General features: G+C 29.0%; 1 protein-coding gene across 1 annotated transcript in view; it reads left to right on the top strand.

The window, feature by feature from the left end:
- Window positions 1-10,021, top strand: part of Sce (E3 ubiquitin-protein ligase Sce) — a 50,536-nt gene extending 40,515 nt beyond the window's left edge. The window contains exons 3-6 of the mRNA XM_070306625.1: window positions 7,152-7,494; window positions 7,815-8,190; window positions 8,325-8,627; window positions 8,794-10,021. Of these exons, the coding sequence (XP_070162726.1) occupies window positions 7,252-7,494; window positions 7,815-8,190; window positions 8,325-8,627; window positions 8,794-9,011 (1,140 nt within the window). The 5' untranslated portion in view covers window positions 7,152-7,251 and the 3' untranslated portion in view covers window positions 9,012-10,021. The remainder of the gene's footprint in view (window positions 1-7,151; window positions 7,495-7,814; window positions 8,191-8,324; window positions 8,628-8,793) is intronic.
- The last annotated feature ends 3,757 nt before the right edge of the window (window positions 10,022-13,778 follow it).

The raw sequence follows: 13,778 nt of genomic DNA, 5'->3' as shown, positions 1-13,778 counted from the left end.
TTCATATTGTCGATATGTTCATTTTAATATGTTACGTGCATTATTTTTTTATGGAAATCACATTAACAATATCTTTAATAATTACGATTTTGATAGATTTTTATAATTAATTGATATTATAATGAAGATGCATTCGAGAGGATAGTGTGTTGGCAGCAGGTAAAATTTTGCTTTGTATTGAACACTACTCAGATGACAATTGATATATTTGATCGAATTATTGCGATGCTAAAATAAATACACAATTTATTAATTATTCTAATAAGAACTTTTGACGGATACGTGAATTGTATGTTTTATTTCCTGCACGTTACCAATTTTACTAGGTCAGTTCGCTCCGGTGAGGTTTCTTAACGAAAGGCAATCAAGTACCGCTGCAGATAGAAAACCCACAAGAAATGCGATTTTCATAGTCTGTAATCGCGCGACCGTCAATGAAAAACATCATGAGATTCTGAGGAATGTGTTTATGAAGAAAAAATAAAAAAATAAAAAATATTATCACTTAAATCACACAGACACCTCTTCCAAGATGGCATACCAGCCAATTGACTTTTAAATGCTACATGCTGGCAGCAAGAAAGAAAGATAATTAGAAAGAGAAGTAAAAATATATCTCTTTCAAAAACATCATCAAAAGTCAAACTGCTCTAAAATATAATAAGAAATTGCGAAGAATAGCAAAGTGATTAATAAATACGAAAATGCTACTTTTTTGTATTTCATTAACATAAATTTGTTAAAACTCAATCTGCGTATAGTAACGAAAATTAATGCTGACAAGTCGTATTTTGACTTGAGAGAAGAAGAAACAGATACTAATAAGCAACATATATCTATCAATGAAAAGCCTTATCCTTTCATTATGTCGATGGCGAAATTTAAGATCGAATGTTGATGAATTCTATGGTCAAAGGCCATGTCAGAAATTCGCTTTAGTCTCAGTTGTGTAAAGAAGATAAATCTCAAGTATTTCAACGGATTAGATCCATGGTTGACTCGAGATAAATCTCTGCACTCGTGTATCATAGAGACGAACGTGACTAACGGGTGTCTACACAGCGTTGAAAATAAGAAAACGCCGCAAAGAATGAAGCAAAAAAAGATGAAGCAAGATCTTATTTCATAATCATTTTTACATCGCGCAAATTTTTGCACTTAATAAAATTTCAATGTTAATTTAAATTTCGCGATTGCGTCTCTAACATAAATAGACATCTTCGTTAATTTATGGCTAGTTTATATTTAATCAACAAAATTCTGCGCAAACCTCGAATCTTATACTTCATTTAATATAGAAATATTTTTTTTTAATTTATAGTTTTTTTAGAACGGAAAATGGTTTACTAAATCTATAATACCTCAGATATATTCTCGGGCTTTGAAAAGAGCTGAATATTACATAAACCATGGTATACATATTAATGTTCAATGGATCACTATAAAATGATCAGCTCTTTTCGAAGCGCAAAAATAATGTATGAGACGATTAACGTAAAATCGGTGTATATAAAAGTACGGGTTGACTTGTTATTACACCATATTTCGAAATTGGGGAAACGGAACGTTTATTCATCCGGGATTTGAAAGTAAAATTCATAGTGATTTCTGAGGATAGACACGACGGTTGTACCAGTGTCAAATTCACGCTTGACCTGGGTTGAACGGATACACGTGTAACACATGTATCAAGCGGCAAGAACGCCGCTGCTTCCGGATGCTTGTGCAACGTCAGGAACAGGGAAGTAAAACGAAAGAAATGATAATTATAGATGTCTAACAAAACTAATCGTAGCGGAGAAACGAAATCACTCGAGTGAATTGTTACAAATAATTTTACGCTTTCATTTATCGAAGAATAACACACCGCGACTTATCTTCGAATATCTTTGTTTAAGAGACAGATATGAAGGAATTTTAGAATTAAATAACCATATTAGTCATTTGTCTTTATGTAAAATATAAATCAATTATAAATAATACGTTTAACATCTTTGAAATCGTAGAAGATAGAGAAAAATTTCTCGAACGAAAAGAATCATATGATGAGAAAAATTTTTTTACAGGTACAGTCTCTTCGAAGATGTAGAGTCGCTTCCGTTGTTTTAATATTTTATTTTTCTAACTGTATATAACTTGTTCGTGAAGTTTTTATCTGATTCTTGTAGCTTTGAAGATGCTATTATAATTCTTATTCGTTCACTCTATACTTATATCGGAGAAAGTAATAAAGAGATATCATTTTATATCTGTACACTGTTACTTAAGGAACTTATTTTGCAAACAATAGTAAATAGTATGATCATACAAAGAATGTTAACAAATATATAAAATCTATGTACGATCTATAATCTATATATTTCCTACATCTTCGAGCCACTTCTCACGGCATAGAAAGAACAGAGATGCAAAGCGTTTTGCCTTGAAATTACACTGTACGTAACAAAGGATTAATTTATGCACGTGATATCTACCATCGTGCGCCGTTTCTATGATCTTACGTAAATTAGAACCTGTAATTGTATGAGAAAAACGGATGATCAAAAGGGAACGTAAAACGCGTATAATGCTTATAATATCCGTGCGAGCGTGATTTTGTACGATAGTTTTGTGAACAATACATAGGACGAGATTGCGGTTGCATATATTACATAAGAGATTCTCTCTTTCGCGAGAAAACTATTTGTCGGTAAACGTGTCATGGCGATAATTTCTCTTCTTTTTTGTGTTTAACACGTACCTCATACAGCACTGAAGCTTGCAACAACATTGCTGCAACATTGTAATATTGCATATTGCAGTTTAATGTTGCAGAAATATTGCAAAGACATTATTTTACAATATAACTTTAGCAATGTTACAGCAACATTCCGAAAATATTACAAAAAAAGTATTCAATAATCGCTAGTTCATTCGTTTACCACTATGCGGCGCATGTTCCGCATTTAATTTTTAGTCATGATGATTATATAAAATTTACAAAGAGCGACTAATAAGATTAAAGATATAATAACTATTTTTATTAGCTTAAATTGTATGATATAATCCCAATACAGGGGACTCAGACATTGGACTAAGAATTCTTTTAACAGTTTCCATTCTTATATAAAATCAAAAATTTGATAATAATTTTTTAACATGCAAGATACTTCAGATTTTAATAAATAAATTTTGAGATTGTATAAAGACAAGAGAGATGTGAAAAAACTCGTTGTATGCGTAAATTCACCACAATCTTTTTGCATCCGGATATCTGAATATTTCGGATACAAAGAGATTGTGAATTTACGCAATTGCAAATTGAGTTTTTTCGTATTTTTCTTAGATATTCTCTGTCACTGAAGAAAGTCGAATGTGAATACTGAAAAATTTACATTTTATAATTTCGTTATTATTATAATACAGAAAAACTATATACACGCTAGATCCTGATTCTTATAGGCCTAATTTCTTATTATTTTTTTCATATGTTAAGGATATTATGTCGATAAATATACATAAAACATTATTGCATATATATTATATTGCTATGTTGCTGCAATATTATATTGCAATATTTCTGTAGGCGGACATTTTACTGTTGCTGCAATATCATAACAACGTTGCAGCAACATTTCGCAATGTTTCTGCAATGTTGCGATCTTGCAGAAAAATGTTGCTGCAATGTTATTGCAATCTTGCGATGCTGTACATTATATTCTTAAGAAACTAGGCTGATGAGATACTGTTGGTTATTCGTAAACATATGATATTAAATCGAAGTCTCGTGTGCAGAGTTTTAAATAAAATATTTGTAAATTGAAAAGTTAACAAAAGACGCGAGGCAAAAGAAAAAGGAGAAGATTTCTCAATCCAAATTTACAAACTTCTTAAATCATGATTATCAAAATTCACAAATATTTAAACATTATGCATTTATGTCGAAAAACCTGTTTACCAAAGGAAACTGAATACTTGGATACTAATTGTAAGTATATTGTATAAATCACTTGATCTTGCCGGAGTAATGTAATATCGTATTACACTATATTATCAAGCGAAAGTAAAATCCCCTCTGTGACCCAAGTTACGCATCATAAGTCATATATATATACTCGTGTCTTCGATTTATATTTATTATTATATTAACTAATTGGTATTACATTATTTTGCGAGGATTATATATATCACAGACTCTTTGTAAATTCAGCTCTTTTATAAAAAATCGGACTATAAAGAGAGTATTTTATTTTATAAAAATGCTAAATCATTTTAAAAAAGAGATTAATATCATGAAAAATTTGCGCAATATAAACTGAAATCTGCCGAATATTTTTATGATAGAAGTAAGGGCGGGGGGGTCAAGTCACATCACTCACACACACACACAACAAATACTTGAATCTCGCATACGATGAAATATAAATGTTATCGTACGACCGCGTGGAATTCGGAATGACCGACATGTCATACTTTGCCATCGGGAATTAATTAGGGGGACTTAAAAAGTTGTCGGAGCGGCATCGTCATTAAGTGGAACAAGGTGTTGCCCTGCCGTTAGATACAGCGTGACCTACAGATGCGGACTGTTACTGGCTTTTTGAATATAAAATCCAAATAATTAACTGTTCTTTTTTCCCTTTTTTTAAGTACAATATTACGAAAACTAGAGTTTGTCTGTCACGACAAATAGTAATTAACTACTTCTAACAAATATTTGATAAACAAAAATCAATTTTAAAAAATCGTCCTTCTAACATGGTTTTTCATTATTTGATATTAATTAATTAACATTTATGAAAAGAAGCGCGCAATGAATAAATATCTAATAAATATCTTTTTATGTCTCGATGAATAGTATAATTATCTAAAAAATTTCGATAAGTTTTCATTCAAATCGACGGTGAATTTTTTCATATATGCACAAACAAAAAAAAATCATTTTTATTATATGTTACACATATGTTTGAAAATATTAAACCCAAACGTTTTTGACTTCTTGATTGATCGTATTGAATATTGTATTATAGTTAACAAACTGTGATGTTATTACAGAAAATAAAGCAGATAATATTTTATCAGAGATATTATTAGCATAATATTCGTCATAATTATTACTATAAATTTTTATTTAAATATTTGAAAAAATTATCATTATACTATTATTTATTATGAAATAAAAATTGTTGTATTTTTCATTATACGTATCAAAAAAGTTGCTATTAAAATCTTCGTAACAAAAATATAGCTTTCATGATAAAAAGTATACAGGGAATAAAAATGGATATTAGAAACAAGCGATGAAACTTATTTCCCTTGCGTGCATAGACAGCTGCAATTACAGTCTCTTACAGTTAGGGTCAACAGAAAAAGACGAGGGTCTTGTCGGTCCAGTTTGCCGCTTTAGATCTTCTCGCGAATAGATCTACTCCAGTCGCTCTCTCGAAGAGAAGATGCATCTATAGTGCATGGTAATGGCCAAGCCTACGCCCATCTTATACTTGGAATTATATACCGTTATATTATTTATACTACATTTTGCTCACGAATAAACCACTATGCCGCCGATATTACTGCTTAATGATCTTTTCTTCTTCTTCTTCTTCTCCTTCTTCTTCTTCTTCTTCTTCTTCTTCTTCTTCTTTTTTTTTCCAAGTACTAAATCTGTTTCCAGGTACTAAATGTTTCTTTTAGAATTATTTATAAGCTTTTTAATCACGGATAATCACCATAAAAAAATGTATAAGCTAAGTAGAGAATAATAATCTCTATAGGCAGAGAGAAAAGAATAGAATATAAAAAATGGCACACAGTTTGAAAAATATGTAATTGTATTAAATATAATTGTATTAAATAAATATTATTAGAATAATACATATATTATACAATATATAATTTAAATAATATATGCTCCGTTTTTTTTGTTTTTTTTTTTTTTTTAATTTAACTTTATTTAGATTTTCTGAAAATAGCTTTAATTACATAACATGATGATTATATTGCAAAAACGCGATTCAGGGGGAAAGGAGACAATTGCGTGTATTATTCTTGTTTCGTTTGTTCTTTGTTAAATCTCCATCCATTGTTCCGCGTTTTCTTCCCGTTTTCTATTTTTATTTAAAATTTTGTTGTACTTTTTTTTTGTCTTATGTTATGAACCTTTGACTTTTAATTAGGACACGCATAATATTTTTCTTTATTCACAATACAGTTTAATTTTTTCTCTCAAATAAATAATCCCAATTAATTTCTCAAAAGTATACGGGATAACTGGATCAGGGATCGAATTAGAATTTGTCGATTACTAAGAATATGAACGGGAGTTTTACTTATGGAGCTCTACCCTACTAAACTTTATACGTACTGTGGAAATCTCTGGCACCAAATTCAATCCGAAGGAAATAATCAGATTTCATTGTTTCTTTTTCTACAATCTAACTACATAGTTTATCTTGCATTCTATAGAAAGAAGAGAGAGAGAGAGAGAGAGAGAGAGAGAGAGAGAGAGAGAGAGAGAGAGAGAGAGAGAGAGAGAGAGATGTATACATATACTTGATTCATTTATATCTATTTATTCATATTTATTTATAACAGAGTATTCGTTAAACTTTGAGAGTTTGTACAAAACTTAAAAAAACTCCCACAGATTTTTCTTATATAAAAATTATATAGTAGAATTCCTTACAGTATGTATAGAATTAATATTATACATGTTATATTACATACATAGTATAATACACAATACATATTAAAATATATGTTGAGTTATAAATACTTATCTAACTCCATTTATAAATAAATATATTATAAAAAAATAAGATTAAATAAAAGTTTCAGAAATGTAAATCTTTAACACTAATTTTTTTAAATAATGCTAATTCTTGTAAAATAAAGATAAGTGTAAATTTAAAATGTAAAATATTTATCAAAACTATCAGAATGATGAGAGAGAGAAATATAATTAATATTGAATTAATGTTAATATTCAAAAGAGATATAATATAAGAACTATTAACATATAACTTTGAATATGTTAATTATTTGAAGAACTTTGTTAAATTTTCGAAATAAATTTTCTATATTAATTATTTAATATTTTTATTATTTATTTAGCTTATATATTTCTGAAGTTTTTATAATAAGATATAGATACGGGAATTTGAAATTTACAGTTGGCGACACTGAAGCGGCGCTGAAACTGAATTTGTGTACGAGCGATTGGACACTCTGGACTCTGGATTCTGAAACACTAACACTCTGACTGTGATCAAGATGGCATCTGCGGAACAAGTCGGCCTCAACAAAACATGGGAATTGTCACTGTACGAGTTACACCGTACACCACAGGATGCGATTACTGATAATACAGAAATTGCGGTGAGTCCGCGGAGTCTGCACAGCGAACTTATGTGTCCCATTTGCTTGGATATGTTAAAAAAAACTATGACCACCAAGGAGTGCCTGCATCGCTTCTGCTCTGACTGTATTATTACAGCTTTACGGAGTGGTAACAAGGTATATGTTCGACATAAGTTTATATTTAAAATTCTGTGAACAATATTCTGTGAGCTATATATCTTCTACAAAAAAAAAAAAAAAAATTCAATTTTATGTTTTTCCCTACAAATCTCATGTAATATATACAATGTCAGTCCATTTCCTGGCTAAATCTGAGAATATATTGTATGGTTTTGCTAAAAGTATGTCATTAGTTTTACAGAACATCAATAAAATAATATTTATTACAAGAATTTTATTAATTATAACATTATATATATGTATCATATGATGCAACTAATGTACTGTTTCTATAACAATTTTTATGATATTCACAGGAATGTCCCACATGTAGAAAGAAATTAGTTTCCAAAAGATCTCTTAGACCAGATCCAAACTTTGATTTGCTAATTTCAAAAATCTATCCAAGCAGAGATGAATACGAGGCTCATCAGGAACGAGTTTTGGCTAAATTAAATAAATCACATTCACAAGCTGCACTTGTTAATTCTATTACAGAGGGTATTAAGCTACAAAGTCAGAATCGTCCTCAACGTTCAAGAAAGAATGCCAACGAATCTGAAAATGCGAGTAACGCAACATCTTACAACAATACTCCAAATGTTAGCGCACCTACAACACCAAATCCATCAACAAATGTAGCAAATCAAAGTGATTCTTCTCAGAGCGCAACAGGACCTTTAAACAGTGGAGGTATGATTAATAATCTTTAAAATACCAACATTTCTCAATCTGCAACTAGTCCACCAGTTTCTAATGAGACTATAATTTGTAAATTTGTTAGGTCATTTTTGTTATATTTATTATTTTTACATGTTTTTATCCAGGAACAACATCTAGAAACTCCACCACACCATCACCAAATCCTGCAAATCAAATCCCGAAAGCACCAAAACGACAGAAAAGTTTTCAAAATTCTGAAAATGACTCTTCTAGTGCTGAGGCAGAGACTGGCGGCGGTGATTCTATGGTTGATACAGAAGGCGAAGGTCCTAGTGAACCTTTAATGCTCAATGAAATTGAACTTGTTTTTAAACCACACCCTACAGAAATGGCAGGTGATAATTCTTTGATAAAAGCATTGAAAGAAAATAGTATCCGGTACATAAAAACAACAGCAAACGCCACAGGTAAAATATTTTGCAAAATTATATAATTAAAAAGAAAACAACTTCAAAAAAGAAAATATTAGAAATAAATACGTACATACTATAAATAAAAATCAAATATACTATAAATAAAAACAAGGAAAACATTTTCTTTTAACCAAGACTAACATATATCTTGTTTTTGCAGTCGATCACTTGAGTAAATATTTGGCGATGCGTTTGACATTAGATCTGGATACTGAATTGTCAGAATCAGATAGGTTATTAAATTTTTGCATCTACATTGCTCCTTCTCCGGGACAACTTGTGGTATTGAGTGGTTCACAAACGTTACGGCAAGTGAATGATAAATTCTGGCGTGTCAATCGACCCTTGGAAATGTATTATTCGTGGAAAAAGACCTAGGGAAGGCCTCGAAAATATCAATCTGATGGAAACTAATCGCGCCTTGTTTTGAAGACGAGAACGAATTATCTTTATTACACAAAGTATAGTGGAATGCATTATGTATGAAAAATTCATATCATAATGTATTCTGTTGTATTTCCAATTTCAATCTCTCTCTCTCTCTCTCTCTCTCTCTCTCTCTCTCTCTCTCTCTTTCTCTCTGATTCACAATAGTATAAGAAATATTCTTTATAGTCATCGACAATGGTGCAATTTTTACATCTTCAAAATTGGTTGCCATTAATCAAGGTTTGTTAATGAAAGTTGGATAAGATAACTGAAATAAATATGAAACAGGTTTAAGCGACATTGCATACATCCTGATGTTTTGAATGTGAACTGCAGTTATGTAATAATATATCTTATATGAAAGCTTGATTATAAACATCTTTTATTGAATCTTAGATATTTAGTATAATAAATAATTATATTGTGATTTCTGATATTTTAGTATATTTTTGATTTAGTTTAGAGTATATTATAATTATTTATTCATTTGTAATGTTATATAATTTCAATATGATCATATTTTTTAGAATGGTATAATTTCAAAATTTTATTAATTTATATTTAACAATAAGAGGAATGCGATAACTTTGCAATATTCTGTGTATTGTATTATTAACTATGTACATACTAAGGGACCATTAAAAAGTAGCAGTTTATATAATCGATAAAAAAATAAATAATTTGAAATTTATAGATCTTTCAGGATGTACAAACGTCGCTTAAACTCGAGTTAAACCAACAGATAAATGTGTATATGAATAAAGTCTATAGCAGAATTGTAATTAGCATATCACATAATACTGAATAATATCTACAGAAATCATATACATTTATAACTAGTATGCGTTATATATTTGCACATATTTATACATGTTATATTCCATCGTTCAATAGTCTCACAATAGTTATTAACTTATTTTAAACGAGTCGCAATCATATTATGGACCATTCTGTATAGTTTAGAGAGAAAGAATAAATCTATGTATATATGGATTTTTAATAATTTATTTTAAAAACAGTATATGCATCAAATCTTGAAACAATTTGAATTTGATGAGTAAAAACTGAAAAATGCTATTTTGAACATATGTATATTGTATCAATTTGTGCTCATATTTAAATTGCTTTCCAAGATTTGATACATGAATAATACAGAATGAGTCGTTAAAAATTACTACCTTTTATAAATCCTAAAATATGATCTTTATGAGAAAAATGGGTAAGTATTACCAGAGCCAGCCATGTATAAATCGAAATGAATACATTTTTTTAAATATGACTTCGTATTTGTTAGTATGGATTAATAAAATACGCCGAAAATTGTCTTTTTGATTAATGAATTGATAAATTTAATCGAAATTAAATTGATTTTCATTGAAAATATAAAATATATGCAAATGAATTATATATACATTTATTAATAGAGGAAAACAAAAGAGAGAGTTTTCAGCATATTTTACTAATCTATATTATTGTATAACATAAATGTTTTTGAATGTTACATATTCAAAACCATTTATTTATTCTGATTTTAATAAATGAGCGACGGCTCAATACATATTTTATTACAATATCAAAGTTATGAAAGAAAGATTTCAAATTATTAATTTTTTGATTGATTGATTAATGACCAGAATTGCTACATTTTCTATACATATAGAATTGCAATTAGAAATTAATTAAGCGAAACGAACTGTTTTAGCATATTAATATAAAACTCACTTTAAATAAGACAAATGTGTCTGTTTACGCGACGCTGGCATTTCCCTGCTTGGAAATTTTGTTTCCGCTGTCGTTAAAGATACATGGAATTCGTCTTTACCCTGTTGGACGGAATAATCGATAAGTGCCACCCTATTGCGTGTCCCTTTAGATTTTCATCGAAGCGAAAACAATACGTATATCGGTCTTTTGAAAACATCAGTCTTTGTTATTCAACCCCATAAACCGCATAAATTTTTCTCATTTTATTAATTTATTTGTTTAATTTTCTTTATCAATTTTAAACTGTAAACTCTCGTTTCTGTGTATATGTATATATGTGATTATTATTATTATTATTATATATCAGAGAGAGAGAGATTTCTTTTTACGCGATGTACATAAAACAATTTCAAGAGAGTCAAAGAATCAAATACGAGCAGAATATTGTGGATACATTAAAAATTGTCGGCCATTCGTCATTTAGAACTCAGATTAATTAATTTCACGTGTATCTTTATCTGCTTTTGAACTTAATTAATTATTCCAGCAGCGGTACTCTCTCGTAATAATATACTAGCTAATTACGGCATAACATATCATGAACTAATGCTCGCGGCTCCTAATTAGCGTTCCGGAATGAATATGAAGTGAATTCTATCTCGCGACTATGCATATAACTTGAACAATATTCAATCTATATACCGCTATAACATTAATTGCCATGTTTCTTACGAGAAGAATGCAATAGATCATTGTACGGTTTTAATATTATAACGAATTAATACTAGCTTTTATTTTAATTCTAACTAATCTTTACTAATAATTGCATAAAAAATTTTGAGATCAATCTCTTAATCTTCTTGAAGAAAAATAAATAACAGACAAAAGATTCATTTTTTTTTAAGTATAAAATTATGAGAGTATACGTGTATGCAGTAGCATAAATTATACGCGATCTTTAATAAGTTCACGTAATAATTTAATTTTTATCAAAATTACAATAATTGCATTTTAATAGATGCTTCATCAAAAACATATATGTTCAGCATCTTTTCTTTAGTACAATGTATTGCTTTATACCGAGTTTTTTTTATTATTTTTATTATGATACATTAGTCTCTTTTCACTAATTAACACCAGTTTCATGAGCCATGGATTAATTTGAACGATCGGATTTGAGAACATTAACGATAAGCTTCTTGTGAGGTTCCTTGTACCAGAATGGATAACGTGAAAATCTTCGACTTCCATCGGGAATAGAGTTTTCGGATAGAAATGAATTTAATCTAAAATTAGGCGGCTCTAAAGTCTCTTTGAAAAAGGCCGATATTTGTCGCGCGTAATCCTCCATATCAGTCGTTCGCTCTAATCTGATGAAGGGAAATAATTCGCTCGAAAATGTTATCAGAATTAACAATTCGCGAAAATTTCTCAATTTTATTCTTATCGTAGAGAAAGGTTCCTTTACTTGTGCACCATTTGCCTCGTGAAATTCGATCTACGTTTTTTCTTAATCGTCGTTGTTTCCTCTCCTATAAGATTATTATAATATACTTCTTCTACATTATTATTCAGAAGACCATAAAAATCTCCAAAATGTACTGCCGCATTCTCGAGCGCTTTCGTAGTAGATTGTTTAGATATCGATTCGTAATTTTCGTTTGACGTTGCTAATGAAATTGTCGGGGACAAGTATTTTGATTTTCTGCTGGAATATCTAAAAGAAGTTGAAAATAATTTTTATTTAAATTTATATATGAAATCTTTACGCTCACAACACATTATTGCTTTATAAATAAACACATCACGTGAATAGATACATTTGTCTTATCAAAAATAAATTTTATATCAGTATGCTAAAAAGAGAGAGAGAGAGAAAAAGAAGGAATGAGAGTTGGATCATAATATTTAGAGAAACTTTTATTATAAATTTTTTTTTTTTTTTTTTTTTTTCTTTTTAAATGTGTAAAGAATCGTAGAAAATCGAGAATTATATATATATTGTACGATTTTATCCATTCAATAATGTTTTACTCACCCATTGCTGTTAGCATTTGAAGTCGATAGAGATAGGTTATTTGATTTTATGGATCTCTGACTATGATAATTTCTACACATTTTTATGCGGGTCCTAGTTTTATTTTGCTTAAACATTTTGATAAAACTTATAGTCCGAATATTTTTTTATTTAATATGTTGAAAATATTATTTGAATATTTTATTTAAAATTTATGAACGTATCGTTACGAATTTTTATTGAGAAATAAGTTTTTCTTCCTTAAACTAATCGTTATTATTTTGTTTATCAATCATGCATTTTAATCAATCATTTTATTTAATAATTTATTTTATTACTTAGAAAAATATTTTAGATAATCAAATTATATTTATATCGATTTATTCTATATAATTTTAATATTCATAGTTGATTTATGCAACAAAAATCTTAATAATTATGTCAATTTGAATGATTTAAGCATGATTCTTTTAACGACTTGTATGCGCCGCGAATATTTTAAAGAAATAATATTGAGAAAAGAAAGAGAGAGAGAGAAAGAACTTAAAACGTATAAATAAAAAGTAAGAGACACTGTCGCATATTCTCTTATATCCAGAGTTGGGAAAGTTACTTTATAAAAGTAACTCGTTACCGTTACCGTTATTTTTTCTAAAAAGTAACTCGTTACCGTTACCAATTTTAAAAAGTAACTCGTTACCGTTACAGTTACTAAAAAGTAACGAGTCGTTACAATTTTCGTTACTTTTTTACAATACAAACTAATAAATTATTTTGCATAAGAAAAACTTTTAAAAAATTGTAAGCAAGATTTCATTCAAGGTTTATTACAAAATAAATGATTAAATTTTATCGAAATTCTTTATTAATTTTTAATAAAATTTGTTGCTCCATAGTATCATCATTTAAATGCCCTCTTTGTGGTGTTAATACAGAGCCACCGATGCTAAACATTCTTTCTACAGATGCACTGCTTGGTAGAGCTGTATTATATT

Source organism: Polyergus mexicanus, unplaced genomic scaffold, assembly GCF_030449975.1.
Source record: "Polyergus mexicanus isolate NDT 795.1 unplaced genomic scaffold, iyPolMexi1.0 SCAF_13, whole genome shotgun sequence".
Lineage (NCBI taxonomy): Eukaryota > Metazoa > Arthropoda > Insecta > Hymenoptera > Formicidae > Polyergus > Polyergus mexicanus.
This window is presented reverse-complemented; position numbering and strand designations above follow the sequence as displayed.